This window comes from Hyla sarda, chromosome 5, assembly GCF_029499605.1.
Source record: "Hyla sarda isolate aHylSar1 chromosome 5, aHylSar1.hap1, whole genome shotgun sequence".
NCBI lineage: Eukaryota > Metazoa > Chordata > Amphibia > Anura > Hylidae > Hyla > Hyla sarda.
The window spans coordinates 103,807,251-103,834,245 of record NC_079193.1 but is presented as its reverse complement, the minus strand read 5'-3'; the positions used below and the strand labels follow the sequence as shown (position 1 = coordinate 103,834,245).

The window sequence follows — 26,995 nt, the reverse complement described above, 5'->3', positions numbered from 1 at the left end:
ATTTATTTTTTCCGCCGACGCAATTGCGTGAGGGCTTATTTTTTGCAGGATGAGCTGTACTTCTTTTATTGGTAACCTTTTTGCTATACATGTTTGATCTTTTTTTATTGCGCTGTTTGTACCAAATTTCTCAAATTTTGTGCTCTTTTGTTTGTGTGTTTTATTTTTTACAGCGTTCACCATGCGGGATAATTAACATTATAGTTTTATAGTACTCGTCATTACGGATGTGGCAATACCTATAATATATATGATTATGTTTTTTGATACAGGGTTTTATTTTTTTTATATATTTTTTTTTATACACTTCATACTTTTATTGAAGAACTTTTTTATTTTATTTTACACTTTTTATAGGTTACGCTATGCTGCAATACAACTTGATAAAATACTGGACTCCCAACAGCCCCCATTCCAGTCAATGGGATCCGATGGAACCCGGTAGTGTCAGTTTTTTTTTTTTTTTTTTGCTCTGACAAGAGTTGAAAGGGTCCAGAACAGTAAGGAGCACAACTTAGCCTAACATACAGTATGTTACTATGTTTGACAGTAAATAAGATATGAAAATCCCGCACTCATCTTGCTAATTAGCACTTCTTCCGGGCTGTTACTATGTTTGGTTTATATTAGCTTGTGTTGTAATACAGTTCTATACTAAATATATGTTTATCCGTGCAGAAAATGGTGTGACAGAGGACGACCTCAACTTATATATGGTATGAAGGGACATTGGAAATATTTCTCTTGATTCATTCTATGAGCCGGTTCACTTTATTAATTACTCCTGGCAGAGATTCCATCTGTTTTGGGCACGGACTGGATCGATTGTCGTTAAAACCGACTGAATATGTTCCTTCTCCATAGATGGCAATGCAAAACCAAGAACATTCTGCTGCAAGAATGAACAAGAGTCTATTCAGTTGTGGAAATTCAGCAGAGTGCACAGTACAGCAGAATCGTAAACAATGAGAGGCTGCTGCATCGAAATTTCTCCACTCAGAAATTGTGTGGTGTGAATGTACCCAGTGTACATTCTGCAGTGTCTATTTATACATTACAGAAAAGCTTTTTTGTTTGCTTTATGGGTCTCTTATAGACAATCTTCAGGAACTTGGAATGGATTGACAAAATAGAGAGAACGATCAATGGAAATCAAATTTATCAACCTATGGAAGGTCTGGATGTGGAGTAGCACTCAAAATCAACATGGAAAGTCACACTACAGGCTGATCCAACTTTGCTGTAATGTCCTTAAAACAAGTCAAAATGAGGCTCAGTAGTGTGTGTGGCCTCCACATGCCAGTATGACCTCCCTACAATGCCTGAGCATGCTCCTGATGAGGTGGCGGATGGTCTCCTGAGGGTTGTCCTCCCAGACTTTGACTAAAGCATCCGCCAACTCCTGGATAGTCTATGGTGCAACGTGGCATTGGTGGATGGGCATGATGTCCCAGATGTGCTCAATCGGATTCAGGTCTGGAGAACGGGCGGGCCAGTCCATAGCATCAATGCCTTCCTCTTGCAGGAACTGCTGAAGCACTCCAGCCACATGAGGTCTAGCATTGTCTTGCATTAGGAGGAACCCAGGGCCAACCGCACCAGCATATGGTCACACAAGGGGTCTGAGGATCTCATCTCTGTACCTAATGGCAGTCAGGCTACCTCTGACAAGCACATGGAGGGCTGTGCAGCCCCCCAAAGAAATGCCACCCCACACAATTACTGACCCAATGCCAAACGAGTCATGCTGGAGGATGTTGCAGGCAGCATAACGTTCTCCACGGTGTCTCCAGATTCTATCAGGTCTGTCACATGTGCTCAGTGTGAACCTGCTTTCATTTGTGAAGAGCACAGGGCGCCAGTGGCAAATTTGCCAATCTTGGCATTCTCTGGCAAATGCCAAACTTTCTGCATGGTGTTGGGCTGTAGGCACAACCCCCACCTGTGGACGTCTGGCCCTCATGGATTCGGTTTCTGACTGTTTGAGTGGACATCAGGCACATTTGTGGCCTGCTGGAGGTCATTTTGCAGTTCTCCTCCTGCTCCTCCTTGTACAAAGACGGACATGTAGCAGTCCTGCTGCTGGGTGGTTGCCCTCTTATGGCCTCCTCCACGTCTCCTTTTGTACTGGCCTGTCCCCTGGTAGTGCCTCCATGCTCTGGACACTACCTGAGCCACTTGTGTGGGTTGTAGACTCCGTCTCATATCACCACCTGCAGAACCACTCCTTTATTGGGGTGTCTTGCTAATTGCCTATAATTTTCACCTGTTGTCTGTTCCATTTGCACAACAGCATGTGAAATTGTCCACTCAGGAAGCAACACTGACGGTGTGATTTCACAGAAATGTGATTTGACTTGGAGTTAGTGTTGTTGTATAAGATTTCCCTTTTGTTTGCTAAAAAAAAACAAAACAAAAAAATTTATTTAATAGAGAGATCATAAAAAATAAACACTTAAAATAAAATTAAAATAAATAAAAAAATCGCAATTTGGTTGGTTGCTAAGGGCAGTTACACCATGCCTGTATAGCTTATATGGAAAAAACAACTCCAGAGTTGATTTTTTTTTTTAAATCAAATCATATCCCCCCAAAAAATGTTCAAAAAGTCTGATTTAAAGGGGTACTCCGGTGCTTACACATCTTATCCCCTATCCAAAGGATAGGGGATAAGATGCCTGATCGCGGGAGTCCCGCAGCTGGGGACGCCCGCTCCGCCCCTCAATGCAAGCCTACGGGAGGGGGCGTGATGGCTATCACGCCCCCTCCCGTAGGCTTGCATTGAGGGGCGGAGCGTGATGTCACAAGGGGGCGTGGCGTGACGTCACACGCCACCGGCCCTGCGGTCGACCGTAATCAGTCCCGAAGCGTACACGCTCCGGGGTCTGATTACAAACTGGGTGCCGTGTGCATGATCACAGGCGTCCCCAGCTGCGGGACTCCCGCGATCAGGCATCTTATCCCCTATCCTTTGGATAGGGGATAAGATGTGTAAGCACCGGAGTACCCCTTTAATGTCAAAATGGTACCAATAAAAACTAATGATTTTATTTTTAGGCCAAAAAAGCCAAACAAGTTGTCTGTTCCCAGTTTGAGACCAATCCGCAATAACCTTTTTTTTTTTTCCTTTTTTTTTCTTCTTTTTTTGCAGTTTTAGAAACCATGGGAGGAATTTAGTTTTTAACTTTGTTTTTTGGTGGTAAATTATCGCACATTTTTGCGCAATGAGTGAAAAAGTTGCAAAATTTTTCCGCAACTTGTTTAGACTCTTTCAAGAAACCAATATGAATGTCGTGTGAAGTTGTTAGCTTTTTGCAGGGATCTTGGATTTATCAGCTGCAAGTTTTTTAAATTGTTGCAACATGTTTGTGCAAACACAAACATTTTTACTATTGATGAAGAATGTGCACCACTTTGCTAAATGTGCATGATGTATGCCCAGGCAAACAGGGTAAAAATAAACTTGATTTACATACACAATGATGGTTCCTCCCCATAAGGGATCGATTATCGGTTTGGCCGGTATTTATCGGCCGATATTCTAAGTTATCGGTATCGGCAATTACCTTGCCGATAATGCGGGCGCTTTAATTCAATGAACTGCAGCGGCTTTTGCGGGGCCATAGACCGCCACCGCCCGCTTCTCTCCCCCTGCCTGTCCTGAGTCCAACCACCGCCACTTGCCTCCCCCTGCCTATCCTCTGGCCAAAGATCGCAGCCACTGCCCCATTGCCTCCCCCATCCCTGGTTTTATAATTGCCTGTTCCCGTCGTCCGCGCTACTTCTGGCTTCTGCGGCGTCCTGCGCAATGACGAGTGACATCCTCAACGCGTCGCAGGAGCCAGAAGTAGCGCGGACCCCGGGAACAGGTAATTATACAACCGGGGATGGGGGAGGCAATGGGGCAGTGGCGGTGGTCTCTGGCCAGAGGATAGGCAGGGGGAGGCAAGCGGCGGTGGTTGGACTCAGGACAGGCAGGGGGAGAGAAGCGGGTGGCGGCGGCGGTCTCTGGCCCCGCAACAGCTGCTGCAGAGCAGCGGCGGTGGTTGGACTCGGGACCCCAGGACAGGCAGGGGGAGAGAAGCGGGCGGCAGTCTCTGGCCCTGCAAAAGCCGCTGCAGTTCATTTATTTAAAGCGCCAACGGCTTTTGCGGGGCCAGAAACAGTTTTATCAGGGTATACCCACACACCTCATTTTACCAAGGATATTTGGGGGGGGGGGGGGGGATTTAAATGCATGGAATATCGGTATAGGTTATCGGCTATCTGCCTGAAAGTTATTGGTATCGGCTCTAAAAAAAAATCTATCGGTCTGTCCCTACCCCCCATGTATATGCCACATGTGTATGCTTAGTCTTTTTCTTACTTAGAGGATGTGTAAAGCAGTAGAACTAAAAGTGCAAACAGGATCTCGTTTTCTCACTGTGCTCTTTTGCTCACTAGCTGCTCTGCTGGGGACTTGCACTAAGAATGAGCAGCTTTCATGCCCCAGGACGTGTTGCAGAAATGCCTTGTCCACACTGCTAAACATCTGCCGTGGAGATTCTGTCTGGAGTGAGCACCGCTGAAATCGACAGCGTGCAGTGCTTTCACTTTCTCCATAGACTGCCATGCAGTCAAGAGCATTCCGCCCAAAGTATGAACATATGCATTCTCTTGTGCAAATATCTGTACCGCTGGGAATTACGCTTAATAAATTCCAAAGTGTGCACAGAGCAGCAGAATCCCATTAAAAACAATGCTGCAAGCTGCTGAATTTAAGGAGTGTGGACAAGGCCTAAATGAAGAGTTTCTAAGCAAATAGAAGAGGCAGTAATCAGGTGTAGTGGGTAAAGAGGCATCTGATGCTTGGAGACTCCTTTCTCAAAGTGTATATTCAGATGTAGCGGTCATGTCATGATGTCTGTTTTCTTGAAATTGATGTAAACCATTTTGCTGCAATTTTACATCATTGCAAAAATATGGCATGACTGCTTCGTCTCAGCAAGCATGTGTTTGTCCCCTTTATGCTTCTGTAGGGAAACGTGTCCTCCAAAATAAAACCCTGCAGCTTTCATGTCTGACAATCAACAGGAAATAGCTGCTGAAGGAGAATACAAAGAGTTTAGAGTTTGTGGTTCAGTTTGCATTCATATGCAGAACATATTGCTGTGTCTGCAGATAAGATGGCTGATATTTCTGTATTGGCCTATTCTTTTTGTTTGCCTATAGCAATTGTAGCTGTGTCTTGTTGGACTGTACTGGTGGATGTGAAAGCTGATGAGAGAGCACTTATGTTGACCCCAAGTTTGGAGAGATGTGCGTGTTGGTCTAGAACTCCTAGGAACACTTCCTCATAATCACTGCTCAAAAAAATTAAGGGAACTAAGAACACATCCTAGATCTGAATGAATGAACTAATCGTATGAAATACTTTCGTCTTTACATATTTGAATGTGCTTACAACAAAATCACACAAATTATTAATGGAAATCAAATTTATCAACCCATGGAGGTCTGGATATGGAGTCACACTCAAAATCAAAGTGGAAAACCATACTACAGGCTGATCCAACTTTGATGTAATGTCCTTAAAACAAGTCAAAATGAGGCTCAGTAGTGTGTGTGGCCTCAATTTGCCCGTATGACCTCCCTACAACACCTGGCCATGCTCCTGATGAAGTGGCTCCTGGAAAGTCTGTGGGGCAACGTTGCGTTGGTGGATAGAGCGAGACATGATGTCCCAGATGGGCTTAATGGGATTCAGGTCTGAGGAACGGGCAGGCCAGTCCATAGCATCAATGCCTTCTTGCAGGAACTGCTGACACACTCCAGCCACATGAGGTCTAGCATTGTCTTGCGTTAGGAGGAACCCAGGGCCAACCGCACCAGCATATGGTCACACAAGGGGTCTGAGGATCTCATCTCGGTACCTAATGGCAGTCAGGCTACCTCTGGCAAGCCAAAGAAATGTCACCCCACACCATAACTTACCCACCGCCAAACTGGTCATGCTGGAGGATGTTGCAGGCAGCAGAATGTTCTCCACGGCATCCCCAGACTCTGTCTGGTCTTTCACATGTGCTCAGTGTGAACCTGCTTTCATCTGTGAAGAGCACAGGGCACCATTGGCGAATTTGCCAATCTTGGTGTTCTCTGCCAAATGCCAAACATCCTGCATGGTGTTGGGCTGTAAGCACAACCCCCACCTGTGGACATCAGGCCCTCATACCACCTTCATGGGTTCTATTTTTGACCATTTGAGTGGGCACGTGCACATTTGTGGCCTGCTGGAGGTCATTTTGCAGGGCTCTTGCAGTGCTCCTCCTTGCAAAAAGGCTGAGTCAGCGGTCCTGCTGCTGGGTTGTTGCCCTCCTACGGCCTCTTCCCATGTCTCCTGCTGTACTGGCCTGTCTCCTGGTAGTGCCTCCATGCTCTAGACACTACGCTGACGGACACAGCAAACCTTCTTGCCACATTCTTGCATTGATGTGCCATCCTAGATGAGCTGCACTACCTGAGCCACTTGTGTGGGTTGTAGACTACGTCTTATGCTACCACTAGAGTGAAGCACCGCCAGCATTCAAGTGTCCAAAACATCAGCCAGGAGGCATAGGAATTGAGACGTGGTCTGTGGTCACCACCTGCAGAACCACTCCTTTATTGGGGTGTCCTGCTAATTGCCTATAATTTCCACCTGTTGTCTGTTCAATTTGCCCAACAGCATGTGAAATTGAGTGGACAGTGTGATTTCACAGACTAGTGATTGACTTGGTGTTACATTGTGTTGTTTAAGTGTTCCCTTTATTTTGTTTGAGCAGTGTAGTATACTCATCAGTGCTGAAATGTACCATAAGTTAGGGAGTCCATAATTCTAGTAAGCAGTTTGTTTCAATAATTTTTTTTTATTATCTTTCACAATACAAACACATTTAAACAGGAGCAAGGAAACACAGAAAACTCAAAGAAAAACAAAAAAAAATACGAAAAAGGAAAAGGAAAAAAGAGAAAAAAAAGGAAAAAGAAAACAGTAAATAAAAAAATAAAAAAAACACTAGGGCTAAGTTTCCACTTTATTTTTTTTTCTGGCAGTTTTTGGAAAACTGCCACTGCAATTTTTGTGCCAAAGTCAAGTGGATCCACAAGGGGAGAAGTGTAAGTTCTTCCTTTATATGTCCTTCCTTTATATTCCTTTTTAATGCACATCTGGCTTTGGCTCAGAAACTGCAGTGGCAGTTTTCCAAAAAGTGCCAGAAAAAAAAGCCACATACACAGAATCAGGGCTGAGACGTCTGAGTCGGAAGAAATTTTGGGTACCTGGAGTTGGAGTCGGCAAACAATGCACAGACTCCGACTCCTGCTAAATTTAGATTGGAATAAAAAAAGCAAGTTTAAATGTCCCAATTAACAAAAAGTTATAATGACTTCTCTACTGTAAGAATGAACACCAATGCATGCAGTGTAACCGCAAAACGAACACGTTAAGTGACCATGAAGAAGCATGCTTTTCATGTTCTTCATATATGGCACGCAACACACAATTAGGAGCGGCAATACTTATACTTTCCATAGTGTTGTGTTCTGCTGTTACAGGGAACCCATAGGTAACCTAGCCTCTCACTGATAAGGGATTAAGTAAATATGTTTTTTTGCAGGACTAGAGACACTTGTATAAGTGAAGGGAATAGAGGGTCAATAGTTCAAGACTGAAGCTGTAAACCATTGGAAAAACTGCTGCCATTCAGCTAAGGCTATAAAAACTTGTAAACTCCTATTGTTAGCTTAAACTTTAAACATGACTATGGGATTCTACTAGGGAAATCATGTTTTAAAATAAATGCCCCTTCCTGGATCCTCCCACTGCCCTATCTTCAGCAGCAGAGAGGAGAAGGAGAAGGCAGCAGCTTCTGCCCAACTTCGTCTCTCTGCTAGAAGAGCTCATAAGAACTTGGAACAGCTTCTTGGATTCAACTGTAAGTGTTTATAAATACATTCGCATATTAATACAGAGGAGTCTGAGCTGGGGAGTCGGAAGTACAAAAAACTGAGGAGTCGGAACATTTATCTACCGACTCCACAGCCCTCCACAGAATGGGCAATATGTTCAGGCATTATAGTTTTGGGTGTAATAAGAGATCAACCAATTGGCCCATGTTAAAAAAAAAAAAAAAAAAAAAAAAAAAAAAAAAAAATCTGGTATTACTTTCAGAGTACACAATTACCTGTTCATATCTGCAGGCCACATTGATTGTTGCTATAATTTCGGCTAGTAAGCTATTTTAAATCTGAGCTCTGTGGCATCTGATCTTATGTAACCTCAGGTTCTGTGCACCTTCTGGACAGGATTGTTATGAACAGCTTTTTTTACTCCCATTTCCCTTGGCTTCAGAATAGCATCAATGCCAACTACTGCACAAGGTTATAGGTTGGCACATTGTGGCTCCTCATTTCCAAATTTGAATAAGTTTGCTCTGAAAGTTTGAGTGCAAAAAAGGAAATGGTAAACCTGCAGTGATGCCAGGAGTACTATTAAATCATATTATATCCTACAAATAAGATATAGTAAAACCTACGGTACATTGTTACGTTCCATTTAATCCAGACACAGCAAAGTTTTCACTTCTTCCTTCTTTCCTTTTAATAGCCATAAGTCTTCAATTTTTCCACATTACAAACCCATATGAGGGCTTTTTTTTTTTTTTCTTTTTTTACTTTTTTATTCATTTTTGTGAAGTGACTAAATATCAGAAGTTCTCAACTTAAGTATTTATTTTTATGTTCACGTCATTTACCACGAGGTTTCATTAATGTTGTATTCTAATAGTTTGGACATTTCCACACACGACAGCACCAAATATGTTCATTTTTGTTTAGGGAAGGAGCTCATTAACCCCTTAAGGACCCAGCCAATTTTCACTGTAGGACCCGGACATTTTTTTGCACATCTGAACACTGTCACTTTAAGCATTAATAACTCTGCGATGCTTTTACTTTTCATTCTGATTCCGAGATTGTTTTTTCGTGACATATTCTACTTTGTTAGTGGTAAAATTTTGTCGATACTTGCATCATTTCTTGGTGAAAAATTCCAAAATTTGATGAAAAAATTTAAAATTTTGCTTTTTTTTTTTTTTACTTTGAAGCTCTCTGCTTATAAGGAAAATGAATATTCCAAATTATATATTGATTCACATATAGAACATGTCTACTTTATGTTTTCATCATAAAGGTGATATGTTTTTTTATTTTTGGAAGACATCAGAGGGCTTCAAAGTATAGCAGCAAATTTGCAATTTTTCACAAAATTTTCAGGGATCAGTTCTGTTTTGAAGTGGATTTGAAGGGCCTTCATATTAGAAATACCCCATAAATGACCCCATTATAAAAACGAAACCCCTCAAAGTATTCAAAATGACATTCAAAAGGTTTGTTAACCCTTTAGATGTTTCACAGGAATAGCAGCAAATTGAGAAAATTCAAAATCTTCATGTTTTACTCTGGCATGTTCTTGTAGACCCAAGGAGAGAAATCTTCCTTGTGAAATACCTCATATGTGTTGTCAAGTGTTCGGTGGGTGCACTAGAGGGCTCAGAAGGGAAGGCGGGAGTGTGAGTTTTTCTGAAATGGTTTTTGGGAGGCATGTCACATTTAGGAAGCCTCTAATGCCAGAACAGAAAAAATACCCACATGGCATACTATTTTGGAAACTACACCCCTCAATGCACGTAACAAGGGGTTCAGTGAGCCTTAACACCCCATAGGTGTTTCACGACTTTTTGTTAAATTTGGATGTGTAAATTTTATTTTATTTTTTACACTAAAATGCTGGGGTACCCCAAATTTTTCATTTTCACAAGTGATATTAGGAGAAAATGTCATTGTAAATTTGTAAATACATTTCTATGGAGTAAGGACATACCTCATATTTTTGCGTAAACAGTGTCCACACCTGTCTCAGAGGTGCAGGAGATCAGTCAGGGCCTTGAGCTTTGCATTGCTGCCTAAGGAGCCAGAACAGCGGGACCCCCCCCCCTCAAGGGGCATTACATGGGGGTAAATAACTGGGGTACACTAAAATGGGGTACAGTGGGACATACAATTATAAAACAGGTTATGTTCCCAGAATGATGACCCAGAGCATAGCCAAAACTAAAAAATATGCCCACCCCAAACCCTATGCTCGGAATCATCATTCTGGGAATGTGATGTGTGTGGCCGTCCCTAACCTGTTGCCTCAAATGCGCACCCCGCTCAGGTGGAGAGAGAGCGCTGCGCATTTGAGGCAACATAAAAAGTCCCCAATGATAGTGACTCAGTGACCCATGACCAATCTTTTTGAAAAAATACCCCCAGCAGGCATCCCGGTCCCATCCCCGCCCGGCGGGGACCGGAATTCCCCATGAAGTACGCATACGTCATGGGTCCTTAAGTACCAGGGTGTCATGACGTACGCGTACGTCAAGGGTCCTTAAGGGGTTAAATGAGTAGTCCAGTATTGGAAAACGTATCCCCTATCTTAAGGATAGGGGATACGTTTCAGATCACGGGGGGTCAGACGCCCGTGATCTCCCGTACAGGGCCCTGGAATTCTGCGGAGAGGGGGTGTGTCAACCACCGCACGAAGTGGCGGCTGACACGTCTCCTCGATACAATTATGTGGGAGAGCCGGAACTTTGCCTTCGCAATCTCCGGCTCTGCCATAGTGCTGTATTGAGGGGGCATGTCGGCCGCTGCTTCATGCGGTGGTCGACACGTGCTATCTGGCCGGAGAGCCAGGGCCCCTGTACGGGAGATCGCTGGGGGGGGGTCTCCATAGCAACCAATCAGCTCGCTTCTTTCATTTTTAACAAGGCCTCTGCAAAATGATAGAAGCGATCTGATTGGTTGCTATGGGCAACTGGCCAACTTTTCCTCTGGACAGGTTTTGATAAATCTCCCCATATTCTTAACTGATTGGAAACCTGCGATTTCACCTGATTAGCCCCAGCAGACAACTGTCAGGTGTTGTTGTTTTAAAGGGTTAATGCTGGACAGTGGTGTGATTACCATTGTCTGGCATTAGTGGTAAATAGCAGCAATTTTTCACTCAGCTTCTGAGCTCACTTCAAGGTCTCCTAGAGCATCCATGACGTACATTGGCCCTGATTTACTACTGTAAACCCGACATGGTTTGTCGGGCTGTGTGCCAGATTTTGGCACATTGCGCTAGAATTTGCACCAGAACTTGAGGGGAAAAAAAGACTAACTCTCAATTTTACCAAAAAGGGTGTGACTATTGGGGGAAGTGGGCGTAGTCACCAAAAAGGGGGCATGTCCCGACATTTTCACAAAAACCCAAAATATTTACTAAGGTTTCCACAAAAAATTTGGTGGATTTGAGCTGAGGAAAACCCGACAGATCAGAGCATGTGTGATAAAAGCAAAATGTGGGGAAAATTGCGAACTTTAGGGAAACTACAAAGAAAACTACACTCCACTCTTCATAAATCAGGGCCATTGTGTACGTTGTGTGTTCTAGGTAGGGATCGACTGATTATCGGTTTATCCGATATTATCGGCCGATATTCACGATTTTGGACATTATGGGTATCTGCAATTAAAGGGGTTATCCAGGAAAAAACTTTTTATATATATCTCTATCTCTATCTCTATCTCTCTATCTCTCTCTATCTATCTCTCTATCTATCTCTCTATCTATCTCTCTATCTTATATCTCTCTCTATCTTATATCTCTCTCTATCTTATATCTCTCTCTATCTTATATCTCTCTCTATCTTATATCTCTCTCTATCTTATATCTCTCTCTATCTCATATCTCTCTCTATCTCATATATCTTATATATCTCATATATCGTATATATCTTATATATCTATATCAACTGGCTCCAGAAAGTTACAGATTTGCAAATTACTTCTATTAAAAAATCTTAATCCTTTCAGTAGTTATGAGCTTCTGAAGTTAAGGTTGTTCTTTTCGAAGTACTCTCTGATGACACGTGTCTCGGGAACCGCCCAGTTTAGAAGCAAATCCCCATAGCAAACCTCTTATAAACTGGGCGGTTCCCGAGACACTTGTCATGGATAACCCCTTTAACTTGCCAATATGCCGAAAATGCACCGCCCCGGCCAGAGACTGCCGCCGCTGTCCCATTGCCTCCCCAATCCCCGGTTTTATAATTCACTGTTCCCGGGGTCCGCGCTTCTTCTGACTCCTGCGCAGCTCAATGACGAGTGACGTCCTCAATGCGATGTCACCGTCAGTGCGCACAGTGACGTCTCAGGACGACGCCGGAACCAGAAGTAGAGCGGACCCCGGGAACAGATAATTATAAAACCGGGGATGGGGGAGGCAATGGGGCGGCGGCGGTGGTGGTTGGACTAGAGAGGACCCCAGGACATACAGGGGGAGAGAAGCGGGCGACAGCAGGTCTCTGGCCCAGCAAAAGCCGCAGCAGTTCATTGATTTAAAGCGCCCGCTTTAAATCGCTGATCTCCAGCGGCTCTTATGGGGGTGGGGGGTTCAATAGCCAATAACTTATGCCGGCATATCGGTATAAGTTATCCGCTATCGGCCTGAAAGGTCACGTATTATCGGTATCGGCCCTAAAAAATCGATATATCAGTCGATCCCTAGTTCTAGGTGTTAATGTTAAAGGAAAACTGTCAGCTTGTTCCCCCTGCACTAACCACTGGCTGATGAAGGGGATGCTGATCAGTTTGATGCCTACTGTGCCCGGATCCGCCTGGCCATCTTTGTTATTCCCTTTATGCTAATTAAGTGCTAACTGGCACAGGTGGCGTTAACTGGCACTCTGATCTCACCGCCGACGGCTGCAGCACCGCCCACCTCATCAATATTCCTCCCCTCCCTCCGCCTCTCCTTCTTCTTCCCACTCTGTAATGAAGAGGTGGAGGGAGGGGAGGAATATTGATCAGCTGCGCGAAGCTGCGGTGGCGACGTCTGAGTGCCAATTACCCCGCCTCTGCCAGTCAGCACTTAATTAGCATATAGGGAAAAGATATCGGCCGGGCGGATCTGGGCACAGTAGGTATAAAGCTGATTGGCGTCCCCCGCATCAGCCAGCACCGCTGTTTAGTTCGGGGGGGAGCAAGCTGACAGTTTTCCTTTAAAGTTATAGTATGTATTGTGTGTTTTTATTAGTCATATAGAAAATAATTTGGGGGTACATTCAGTATTAGTTTGATAAATATTCCCTTATGGTTCTCTAACTTTTTTTTACGTTTGAAGAATTGGCCTAAAGCATTGTGTATCTTTAGTGCGGCTTCCTTCCACATGTAGCAGTAAAAATCTCCTAAAATCTGAGTGAGCAATGGATTATCTGGAGCGTGCCCATTGTGATGTGAAATGCAGCGGATTCTCATTGTCAAAAGCATAGAGTGAAATCCACATGTAACATGAAGATTTGGCTGCAGACTGGCAGTGTACATTTGGAAGTACCTTTTTGAAGGTTGTGTTCACACTGTAGGCTTTTGTTGCATTTCCTATATTTATTGGTAAATTCCCTCCCTCCTCCCTCTTTCAATAAGTTCTCAGATCAAAACTTTAATTTTACCATTAAATTAAATCTGTCACCAGTGTCACCTGCACTAACCAACAGCTTGTGCAGGTGACACTGACAACGGTACTCATTGCCATGGCGGTACTCAACCTTGGCCTTTAGCTCCAGCTCCAGGTACCCGACTTGGGGCACGGGCCGAGCTTAGTGACGTCACCAGCAGGGAGCAGCAGCGGTGATGTCACTAAGCTTCGCCCATGCTCCAAGCCGCTGCTGCTCTCTGCTGGGTCTCGCGGTGACGTCACTAAGCTCCGCCTGTAGGCCGGGTGCCCGGAGCTGGAGCTAACGGACAAGATTACTGGAGATCCCCTCCACGGAACGGGACAAGGTAAGTACTCTTGTCATTAGTGTCACCTGCATGATCTGTCGGTACCGACAGGTTAGTTGCAGGTGACACTGGTGACAGATTTTCGTTAAGGCTGAGCTGTGATTGGTTGTTGGACAACAAAGAGAATCTTATTATAGGACAGCTTGATAACTCTCCCCTATAGAGTAAAATAACAAAGGTATCTATGGAGGGGAGCACCGGCCTTCAATCACTAAAGCTTGTCAACAATCTAACATGAATAGGAGAATTGCTGAACACGAGAGGAGGTGGGGGGGATTTCATGCCTGATCCTTTTTTCTCCTGCAAGATAAACAGTGCCAGAGTTGGATTTTTTTTACCAAACCTATTTGCCTCTCGCTTGAAACCAACATCCGCTCTCTTGTTTATGGTAGGGTTATAACGTTGTTATTATTCATTTAAGCATATGGCAAACAATTAGTCCTTTTTCCTGTAGACCTACTTTTCTGCAACCAATTTTTTTTTTCTTTTTACTGAATCAGGTCCCCCCCCCCAAAAAAAAATAAAAAAAAATAAAGAAAGAAGGCTTTATAGATTCATTAACATCTGTGTTAGAATCTGAAATGGAGGCACTGTCAAAAATCCTCGACAAAATAGCATAGCATGCAGTACTATTTTGGACCGTAAAATTACTGAAATCTGATAGTTACCATTAAAGTCAACAATAACAGACACTTTTGTTATAGTTGTTCTGACAGAACAATAGAAGCAACAATGGAGTGTAAAAACAGCCTTATTAATTATAAATAATGTATAAGCCTATGGGCCTAGTCATACGGTGGAATATCCAAGCTGAATCCAGCTGGAAAATCCCCCGTGGAAATTCCGGTGCAGCTCCTTTCATTGTTTTCAGTTGGTATCTGCTGCATTGTGCACATGACACAATATTCTGCCACGGAAATTCAAATTCTGGGCTGAAAGGAGTGAACATGCATTGTTACCATTGTCCTAGCATTGACTGAGTCGCTGCCATGTGAATGAACCCTAAAGGGAGTCGCAATGCTTGACCACAGTAGGTTATAGAATACCAATTCATTTCTGGGCTCAGTGTTCCTTATATTACAATGTGACTGCTGTCTACGTGAGAGCCCATAAAGTTGTAATTTCTCCAACATATATGACTTCAACTGCAGTCAACTTGAATAATAATATATGAACTTCTTTATTTTTCCTCCCAAGGGTCACGATGAAGAAGCAGTGGTTGATTTGGGGAAAACCAGCTCTACGGTCAATACAAACTATGAGAAGGAAGAACTAGAAAGTGAGTGTCAATGTGTGCGGCTGGTTCCGTGTGTGTGACTGAAATTCATAAAGTCATTTTGTGTATATGAATGTGTTGATAATACAGCAGCTGTGTGGCAACACGAGCACTGCCCCTTTTTAAAGCTGCTTACCAATAAGTGTAATATGAATTGTCCTCTGTCTTGATGCCATACCCTTGGAAGTGTACTCGATCTTCTCCAGTCTAGGATTTAGTCACTTCAGATCTGCTATTAGAAAAGTTTTGAATATCAATTTGTGGAACTTGTTGTTGTAGCTGTTTGGTGGTGATGTGATATGAAAGTTCTGTTTCACGGTTTCTCTTGCTGATTTTGTTGTACTCATAGTTCAACATTACATTTGTTGTACTCCTATTTCAAATTACTGAAGTTTTTCCATAGACATATATGCCCCTTCATAAAACAATGACAGCATATTTTCCAATATTGCTGTGTGTGTATACAGCTCCAGTGCTGTTAAATTTGTTAGAGATTATAAACCAACCTGTTTAGCCTGATCTTGCAGGCATCTTAAATGGCTCGCTAACCTATTAATTTACATTAACAAAAAGTAGGAAAAGTGGAAGGCGTAGCTTGACGGCAGTATCAGGCAAAACAGTAAGAAAAATGTAATCATGACCACATTCTATGACAGTGTGTTATCTGCCTTGTACCAATAGTAAAAATGGCTGTAAAGTATGCATAGGCTTCTTTAAAAAGTGTAATGTAGTAATGAATTGCAGCCACCAATATACATTTTTGTTCTTGCTGCTAGGTGGAGTGATAAAAGGCTTCAGATGCCTGGGTTTTTCAGACATTACAGCAGGACTCACCAGCCAGCCCAAGGTGATCCTGAGGCCTCACCAGTAAAGTACGCCTAAAATTCCACCATGTAGAACTCATTTTACCACTGTGCAGCACATAAAACTTCCCAAGTAACACCATATACCACATTGGAGTACAAAATACCCCCAATACCGCTGCATACTACAATGTAGTAAAAAAAAAATACCTCTCTGAAGTACCTAACAAATGGCACAATGCAGCGTAAAAACACTTTTTTTTTTTTTTTCTACTCCTTGATCCACATATATCTTAAGATTGAGAGCCACCCCAGCCTGTTTGTGACTAGAGTTGTAAGATTTCTGGAAATTTTAAGGCCATGGGGTAAAAAAAAAACATTTTTTTTTCTGTGGAAAGAAATGGAATTTTTTTTTGAAAAACTGGACAAAATGCAGAGTGGAGTAGTTTCATAAACTGAAAAATTATTTTAGCGCTGGGTGTTGGTCTTACCATTTTACTGAGAGGAGGAAAATAAAAGCCATTTACTAGTAAGCCAGAAAATAGATAAATGTCAATTATATTGGATCTGGCAGAACAGAAACATCAACTACTGTAATGCCTACAAGATGGAGCCCAGCCACAACCAAATGAAACTAACCTATTTTTCTGCAGTGCCTCCGAAGACAGAAATGCATATAATGGAATACAATTTAAATACTGAGAATGCATTTTAAGATTTGCTTTTCTTTAGGCGAGATGGAGATGAGAAGTGAGATTGCCAAGAGGATCTTAATCTTACATGGTTTAAATGCCATGTTATAAACAGATTATAGGTCAAATACAAAAGAAAATATTATTTTTACTTGTTTTTTGTATTGTGTTTTTTTTTTTTTTTCCCAGAAAAAGGTAGCTTTGAAAAAAAATACATGGGGAATATGGTGCGGGTCTGCTGGTAATGACTGACATCTGAGCTGGCCCGGATGTCTGTCATTGAATGGTTAAATTTTGTGATAAAATTTTTTTTAAATATAAAAAATACCCCCTTAATAAAGATTTAGATAACCCCCTCTTGTCCCATTTTTTTAAAATAAAACACTGCCAAAAAGATAAAAAAAGAAACCTATTCGGTATCTCCGAGTGCATAATTTGTTCGAACAATTAATGGAAATCTGTCATCAGTGTCACCAGCACTATCCTGTCGGTACAGACAGGTAGTGCAGGTGACACTAATTTCAACGATACTTACCTGGTCCCGTTCCATGGGTAGGTCTCTGATAACTATAGTCACCACCTCAGCCGTCAACGGGTCCTCCATACCATAGGACTGGAGCGAGGTCAGCGGGACAAGGGGAAGCTCCGTCAAGAAGGACATTAATCTCAGGGGCCACCCCAGAGGAGGAGGCATTCCATCTCCAAAGGTCAGTAACGCCTAACCCCAAATGCCAAGAAGCTAATGCAGAAGATCCGGGGTCCACAGCACTGGTGCGATCGAGCCGGGGATCAGGAACAACATTGAAGTCTCCTATAAAAAGAACAGGGTCAGTAGGGAAGTAAGTCAGCTTATCTACAATAAAGTCCAAGAGAGTCAAATGAAAGGGAGGAGGGACATACAAAGAAACAAGATTAAAGCAAAAGGAGGACAACGCACAATGCAAGATCACATATCTACCAAAATGGTCACAGGAAACCTGGGATATTACCAAAGGAAGGGATTTAGAGACAAGAATGGAGACCCCTCTAGCCAGAGATGAGTAGGAAGAATGGTAACCCTTAGCAACCCATGCCCTTTTTAGGGCCAGGACCTTTTGACCCGTGAGGTGAGTTTATTGCAGTCAAACAATATGCGGGGAATGTCTCTTAACAAAATCTAGGCACATCGCTCTCTTAAACTTGGAATTAAGGCCACGTACAATCCAGCTCAATATCCTAAGGGACACCATCATGAAACCAAGATGTAACTCTAACAGGGCCTACCTCGTTGTACAAGAACCCAGCAACCATAGGAGCTCCCATGCACACCACATACAAACAACCAACACAAACAGACAACAAGGACAAAACACCAACAAGCAACAAAAACAGATAGGAACAGGAAAACATCCCCATAAAACAACAACAACAAATCCCCGTCGAACACTAACTAAACCAGTGCAGACCTATACCCCAAACTAAAATTCGTATCAGGCGAGTGCAAGAGCTACGTAAAATCCACCAACCACAGTCTCCCTCCCCCCAGTAAACTAGGGTCAATAACCCCTAACCCACTCATGCCTAGGGGGAAACTTGAACCTCGGGCAACTAACTTCCACAGCCTACTTCTAACTAAGAACAGGCAGTCCTTCAGGAGCATCCGTCCGGCAGCTGAGCTGCTCCAGGGGCGGCCTCCGCCCACAGCATCGCCTCCGCAGGTGAGGTGAAGAATCTGGTGGTGTGACAATCTACCACCCTCAGTCGAGCCGGATACAACATGGCATAGCTAAAACCCTTGGAGCGGAGTTTGGCTCTTACTTCTGTAAACTGGGTTCGTTGTTTTCTCAATTCCGCGGAGAAGTCCGGATAGAAAGAGACCCTGCTTTCACCAAAGAGCACCTCTCCCTTTTTCCTCACCGCTCTCAGGATAGCTTCTCTGTCCTTTAATGTGAAAGAACCTTGCTAGAAACGTCCGATGAGGTCTGGCAGGGACCCTATGGGCCCGCTCCACAGCGAAGGGAGAGAAGTTATCCGCCGTCAGCAGCTCCCTCAGCCAGGATTCTAAGAACGCCACAGGATCAGCACCCTCCGACTTCTCAGAAAGACCCACCAGCCTAACGTTGTTAAGCCTCAGTCGGTTCTCAAAGTCATCAGCTCTATCCACCATACCCTGAAACTGTCTCTGCTGAGGGATAGGGCATAGGGTATTCTCCACTGTAGAGACTCTGTTCTCAACCTCCGTGGTACGTTCTCTTACCTTTTGAGTCTCATGGTGTAAAATAACAATTTTTTTTTTTTTTTTTTTTTTTTTTAAAGCTGCTGTAATTTTCCATAAACCATAGCAAAATTAGCGCTATTTCACTTAATTGGGCAAATTGCAGCAAAATCGTGTAATTTTAACATCCATTTTTGAAAAATGGAGCAGAAGCAGTCAAAATGCAGTAAAAAAAGACCTCAAATGCAGTCCTAAAGACCTCAAATTAAAGGATATGTGGCGTACCTGTAGAACACTGCCCTGGTACTTTGCACACACGTACATTTACGTTGTGGGGTTTCCCAATGACCGCGTCTCCCGACAAGGTGGTCAGAGTCAGCTGGCTGCTGTTAGGACCTCAAGGATAATGGCAGGCACAGTGACCCTGCTGATGTCCACCATTAACTCTTTAGATGCCGTGATCAATACTGAACACAACATCTGAAGTATCTTTGGTGTCCAGGGGGACTCATCAGTCTAACTGTGGTGCAATCGTGGTGGTCTGATGAGTTAAATGGGTATTCCAGTTTTTTTTAAAATTTTTTTAAATTATTATTATTAACTGGCTTCAGAAAGTTTAAACAAATTTTGTAATTTACTTATTAAAAAAAAAAAAACTTAATCCTTCCTTTCAATAATTATCAGCTGTTAAAGTTGAGTTGTTCTTTTCTGTCTGGCAACAGTGGGCTTTGCAGACATCTCTGCTTGTCTCGGGAACTGCAGAGAGTAGAAAAGGTTAGCTATGGGGATTTGTTTCTACTCTGGACAGTTCCCAAGACAGGGGTCATCAGAGAGCACTTAGACAGAAAAGAACAACTCAACTTCAGAAGCTCATAAATACTGAAAGGATTAAGATTTTTTTTTATAGAAGTGATTTTACAAATCTGTTTTAACTTTCTGGAGCCAGTTGATATATCTCTAAAAAGTTTTTCCCTGGAAAACCCCTTTTAACCTCTTAAGGACCCATGACGTATGCATACGTCATGAGTCCCGGTCCTGCGATATAACGCGGGGTCACACGGTGACCCCGCATCATATCGCGGCAGGCCCGGCGTCATAGTGAAGCCGGGACCCGCCTCTAATAGCGCGCGGCACTGATCGCTGTGCCGCGCGCTATTAACCCTTTAGCCACGCGCTCAAAGCTGAGCCGCGCGACTAAAAACGAAAGTAAAAGTGCCTGGCTAGCTCAGGGAGCTGTTCGGGATCGCCGCGGTATAATCGCGGCATCCCGAACAGCTGTAGCACAGGAGGAGGTCTTTTTACCTTCTCCTGTGCTGTCCGATCGCCGAATGAATGCTTCAAGCCTGAGATCCAGGCTTGAGCATTCAATCTCCGAAAACCCTGATTCATCCATCTCCATAGGAATGGATCAATCAGAGTAAAAGATCAGTTATAGCCCCCTATAGGAGCTATAATATTGCATTAAAAAAAGTGTAAAAAAATCATTAACCCTTTCAATTATCCCTTCCCCTAATAAAAGTTTGAATCACCCGGCATTTCCAAAAAAAAAAAACATTATGTAAATAATAATAAAAATAAACATATGTGGTATCGCCGCGTGCGGAAATGTCCGAATTATAAAAATATACCGCTTTTTAAACCGCTCGTTCAATGGCGTACGCGCAAAAAAATTCCAAAGTCCAAAATAGCGCATTTTTGATCACTTTTTATACCACAAAAAAGTGAATAAAAAGTGATCAAAAAGTCTGATCAGAACAAAAATCGTACCGCTAAAAACTTCAGATGACGGCGCAAAAAATGAGTCCTCAAAGTGCCCTGAACACAGAAAAATAAAAAAGTTATAGGGATCAACAGATTACCATTTTAAACGTATAAATTTTCCTGCATGTATTCATGATTTTTTTCGGAAGTGATACAAATTCAAACCTATACAAGTAGGGTATCATTTTAACTGTATGGACCTACAGAATAAAGATAAGGTATCATTTTTGACAAAAAATGTACTGCGTAAAAACAGAAGCCCCCAAAAATTACAAAATAGTGTTTTTTCATCAATTTTGTCGCACATTGATTTTTTTTTCCCGTTTCACCGTAGATTTTTGGGTAAAATGACTGTCATTAGAAAGTAGAATTAGTGACGCAAAAATTAAGCCATTATATATAATTTTAGGTGAAAATTTTTAAGAGTTATGATTTTTTAAAGTTAAGGAGGAAAAATTGAAAATGAAAAAACGGAAAAAGCCCGGGTTCTTAAGGGGTTAAGCTGTCCTGCTGCTGTGCTCTTCTAGTAGATCAGAGAAGTAGATCACTGATGACACTAATTATTTCTGTGCAAATGCATAGCTAGGACTGGGCGGTATGGCCAAATATGTGTATCGGGGTATTTTTGTAACTTATGGCGGTTCTACGGTATAACGGTATTTCCCCCCCCCCCCCCCCCCCCCAATTAAGTATTAGCCCAGCGCTGTGCTGTCTCCATCGGGGTACTACTTGCGTCAGCCGCAATTGCTGCACTCCTCATTCTCCTGTTATCCCTATGCCCAGGCTGCAAAAGGTAAACAAAAATAAACTTTAACGCATGTTTCTATGTTGGCCTTGCGCTCTTCCTGGGGACGTGAACGTCGGAGAGCCGTCGGCCTATCACCGGCCCCAGCGATGTTCCGCCTCGGCCAGTGATAGGCTGAGCCCACTGTCATGTAAGAAGCCGGCTTCTTACATGACAGTGGGCCCAACCTATCACCGGCCGAGGCGTAACATCGCTGTGGCCGGTGATGGGCTGACAGCTTTTCGACGTTCCATTCTCTAGGAAGGTGGTTTACTTTGTTTACCTTTTGCAGCCCGGGCATAGGGATACAGTATAGAGCAGTGTTCTTCAACCTGCGGACCTCCAGATGTTGCAAAACTACAACTCCCAGTATGCCCGGACAGCCAAGGGCTGTCCGGACATGCTGGGAGTTATAGTTTTGCAACATCTGGAGGTTGAAGACCACTGATGTAGAGTGTCAGCGCCGGCGACCACAACAAACAGGAGGACGAGGGTGACGGCGCTGGGCGAATTATTGGGGGGAGGGGGCGGGACAGCGCTCGCGGGTCACATGAGTTCCCCAATGTGGGGACAGTGCAGCGCTGGGCTGATAATTCATTCATTACCCAGGGGGAGGGGCCAAACCGGTATTGCGGTATGGGGAAAAATTCATATCGTGCAGGACAAAAATTTCGGTATTCGGTAGGAACCGGTATACCGCCCAGCCCTATGCATAGCACTGATCAGTATTGCTAAGTAAAATATTTCAATAAAAAAAAAAAAAAAAAAAAAAAAAAAAAAAAAAGATTTAAAGGAGTACTGTAGTGAAAAAAAATAAATTCACTATCTGCAGGATATCTGACCACTGCGACCTGGCAGTCCGAAGTAAGCGGGCGTGCAGACCTCTCACGGAAAATGCAGCTGACACGCCCCCTAATTTCTCTATGTTGCTGATTCATGCTGGGGTCTGCATGCCCTCTTCCTGCGGACTGGAAGTTGTTGTGTTTTTTTTTTTTTCCCCCCCACTACAGTACTCCTTTAATATCAATAAGTCCCTCCCTCAATAAAAAGTGCATGGTGTAGAAATGAAACCTCCCCAAAATTGCTGTTTTCCTCCCCACAAGTAAAATATTTTAATTGCACCGTACAAAGTACAATTGTTTGCACAAAAAAATAACAAGCCCTCATATGGGTCCGTGGATGAAAAAAAAAAGTCCCAATCACCCCTGCTGGAGGCCACATTTGCCCCTTGGATAATGTGGGCGGCTGGACTCAGCTGTACATCCTTTGGACCTTTTACATAGTTATTCCATCTTAGTTTTAACTGTCTACTAATAAAAATAAACAAAAAAAAGTCACCATTGCTCAGAAACCAATACTATTAGCAAAATCCTAAGAGAATATAATAGATGTTTGACTCTAATAAACTACTTTAGTTAAGTGGGTTGTCCTGGAATTTCACAGGATACAGAATATGTTCAATTTAATCGAGTCTAGCCTAAATTAGAGCCTGAATGTAAAATGAGTAATGTAGTAACTATTGGCCTAAGGACAGGAGCTGTGATTACAAAGAGATACAATTGGTTCTTTTATTTTGCTTTCATATAATAGTTATAATAGAAAAAAGATATACTAATACGGTATGTCACATAAGTGAGTACATCCCAAGCATTCTTATAAATATTTTATTTGATCTTTTCTTGTGACAACACTGAAGAAATGAGACTCTTAACTTGTATAACCATGTAAAATTTAGCGGCCTCCTCAAAATAACTCTACACACAGCCAATAATGTCTAAGCCTTGGCAATAAAAGTGGGTTCACCAGAGCCTCACAGTTTGCCTCTGAAGTAGTCTTCCACTCGTGTATGACGTCACAGAGCTGGTCAATGTAAGAGACCTTGCACTCACCCACTTTCCTTTTTAGAATGCCCCACAGATGCTCAATAGGGTATAGGTCTGCAGACTTGCTTGGCCGGCCTATTACCTTTAGGGCCCATTCACACTGGATTTTCTGTGAAGGATTTGCCGCCTCGGAAATTCTGGATGACACCCCACACCTCTTCAACCTCTGCGGAAATGTTACGTCTGTTTTTCCAAAGACTTGACACTAAGCATGTGCACTGAACTTCTCTGGTTGAGCTTGGCAAGGCATCTTCTGAAAGGAACATGTCCTGTGAAACTGCTGTATGGTCTTTCCCACTGTGCTGCAGCTTAGTTTCCAGGTCTTGGCAATCTTCTTATAGCCTAGGCCATCTTTACGTAGAGCAACATTTCTTTTTTTTTTTTTTTCAGATCTTCCTAGTTCCATGAGTTCCATGTTGAACATCCAGTGACCAATACTTTTGAATTTGGTGTTATCACTCTCACACTCTAGACACCTGCTCCCTATTCACAGCTGAGGCCTTGTAACCCTAATGATTTGCCTGACATCCGGGGGGGGGGGGGGGGGGGGGGGGGTAATGGCTAACTGCTGTGTATTGTTATTTTTAGGGGACATAATGTTATACACTGTTATACAGGCTGTGCACTCACTAGTTTACATTGTAGCAAAGTGTTATTTTTCGTGTGTGTGTGTATTTATTTATATATATTTTATTATGAGACAGTATTTTTTTTTCCTTTTTATTAACCCTTTAAACCCTTAAGGACGCAGGGTTTTTCAGTTTTTGCACTTTCGTTTTTTCCTCCTTACCTTTTAAAAATCATAACCCTTTCAATTTTCCACCTAAAAATCCATATTATGGCTACTTTGCAGTGACATTAGTCATTTTACCCCAAAATGCACAGCGAAATGGAAAAAAAAATCATTGTGCGACAAAATCAAAGAAAAAAACGCCATTTTGTAACTTTTGGGGGCTTCCGTTTCTACTCAGTGCATATTTCTGTAAAAATTACACCTTATCATTATTCTGTAGGTCCATACGGTTAAAATGATACCCTACTTATATAGGTTGGATATTGTCGTACTTCGGAAAAAAATCATAACTACATACAGGAAAATTTATACGTTTAAAAATGTCCTCTTTTGACCCCTATAACTTTTTTTTATTTTTCCACGTACAGGGCGGTATGAGGGCTCATTTATTGCGCCGTGATCGAAAGTTTTTATCGGTACCATTTTTGTTTTGATCAGACTTTTTGATCACTTTTTATTAATTTTTTAATGGTATAAAAAGTGGCAAAATAAGCTTTTGTGGACTTTGGAATTTTTTTTACGTGTACGCCATTAACGCTATATTTTTATAGTTTGGACATTTACGCACGCTGCGATACCACATGTTTATTTTTATTTACACAGTTTTATATTTTTTTTATGGGAAAAGGCGGGTGATTCAAACTTTTATTAAGGAAGGGGTTAAATTACCTTTTAACACTTTTTTTTTTTTTTTTGCAGTGTTATAGCTCCCATAGGGACCTATAACACTGCACACACTGATCTCTCATTCTGATCACTGGCGTGTATTAACACGCCTGTGATCAGTGTTATTGGCGCGTGACCGCTCCTGCCTGGATCTCAGGCACGGAGCAGTCATTCGTCGATCGTACACCGAGGAGGCAGGGTAAGGGCCCTCCCGGTGTCCTGTAAGCTGTTCGGGACACCGCGATTTCACCGCAGCGGTCCCGAACAGCCCGACTGAGCAGCCGGGTTACTTTCATTTCAGATGCGGCGGTCAGCTTTGATCGCCGCGTCTGAATGGTTAATACAGGGCATCACCGCGATCGGTGATGTCCTGTATTAGCTGCGGGTCCCGGCCGTTGATAGCCGCCGGGACCAACCCGATATGACGCGGGGACACCGCATGACCCCGCGGTATATCGCGGGAGCCGGCGGAGGACGTACATATACGTCCTTCGCCGTTAAGGGGTTAAGGACCCATGATGTACTGGTACGTCCGGAGTCCGCTCCCGTCCTATAACGCACGGCCACGGCATTTAAAAAAAAGTGTAAATAGAGATACATATGTGGTATAGCCACGTGCGGAAATGTCCGAATTATAAAAAATATATCGTTAATTAAACCGCACGGTCAATGGCGTACGCACAAATGGCGTACGCACTTTTTATATCATGAAACAAACCAGTTATAGGGGTCAGAAGATGACAATTTTACACGTATAAATTTTCCTGCATGTAGTTATGATTTTTTTTCAAGTACGACAAAATCAAACCTATATAAGTAGGGTATCATTTTAATCGTATGGACCTACAGAATAAAGAGGTGTCATTTTTACCGAAAAATTTACTGTGTAGAAACGGAAGCCCCCAAAATTAGCAAAATTGTGTTTTTGTTTAGTTTTTTTTTAAATTTTGTCTGATTTTTATTTATTTTTTTTCCCATCTCGCTGTAGATTTTTGGGTAAAATGACTGACGTCATTACAAAGTAGAACTGGTGGCGCAAAAAATAAGCCATAATATGAATTTTTAGGTGCAAAATTGAGAGTTATGATTTTTAAAGGTAAGGAGGAAAAACAAAAATGGAAAAACCTTGGGTCCTTAACCTCTTAAGGACGCAGGGCGTATGGATACGCCCTGCATCCCGAGTCCTTAAGGACGCAGGGCGTATCCATACGCCCGTGGGAATTCCGGCCCCCACCGCTAGCCGGTTGGGGACCGGAGCCGGATGCCTGCTGAAATCGTTCAGCAGGCATCCCGGCATATCGCCCAGGGGGGTCATTATGCCCCCCCATGTCGGCGATCGCCGCAGATCGCTGGACAATTCAGTCCAGTGATCTGCGGCGATTCCGGGTCAATCGGGTCTCCAGTGACCCGGTGACCCCGAATTACTGGCTGTTCGGGGCAGTCTCTGACGGCCCCAAACAGCCAGAGCCTGCAGGGGTGAGGTGGCACTGATGCCACCTCACGATCGCCCTGATTCATCGGCCGGATTACCGGCCGACCAATCAGGGCGCCTGCTGCGGGCGTCACTCCCGCACCCGCTCCGCCCCTCTTCCGGAGGGCGTGAGCGGGTGCGGGAAGACGACCCCGGGTGCTGGGGACCACGATCCCCGGCGTCCATGTTGGGATCGGGGCCCCAGGAGCGACGGCGGCGGCGAGGGACAGCCTGCGATGGAGCAGCAGCAGGAGGTGAGTTACAGCCTCCTGCTGTTGCTTAGCAACAGCTCCCAGCATGCAAAAAGGGCATGCTGGGAGCTGTAGTTATGCAACAGCAGGAGGCAGACCACCATAACTCCCAGCATTCCCTTATGGGCATGCTGGGACTTATGGTTTTGCAACAGCTGGAGGCACATTATTTCTATGGAAAAGTGTACCTTCAGCTGTTGTATAACTACAACTCCCAGCTTGCACAAACAGCTAAAGTGCATGCTGGGAGTTGTAGTGGTGCATCTGCTGGTTGCATAACTACAACTCCCAGCATGCCCGTTTTCTGTCGGTGACTGCTGAGAGTTGTAGTTTTGCAACAGCTGAAGGCACACTGGTTGTGAAACTTAGTGTTTTTTTTACCTAACTCAGTGTTTCACGACCGGTGTGCCTCCAGCAGTTGCAAACTACAACTCCCAGCAGTCACCTTACACCATGCACCGTACATGCTGGGAGTTGTAGTTTTGCAACAGCTGGCGGCACACTGGTTTTGAAACACTGAGTAAGGTCACAAACTCT

General features: G+C 43.4%; 1 protein-coding gene across 16 annotated transcripts in view; it reads left to right on the top strand.

Annotated features, from left to right (window-relative positions):
* Positions 1-26,995, top strand: part of SLC4A7 (solute carrier family 4 member 7) — a 154,083-nt gene that overhangs the window by 56,457 nt on the left and 70,631 nt on the right. For all 16 annotated transcript variants that reach the window (XM_056520039.1, XM_056520034.1, XM_056520037.1 and 13 more), the window contains exon 2: positions 15,082-15,163. In XM_056520039.1, coding sequence (XP_056376014.1) covers positions 15,082-15,163 — 82 coding nt within the window. The remainder of the gene's footprint in view (positions 1-15,081; positions 15,164-26,995) is intronic.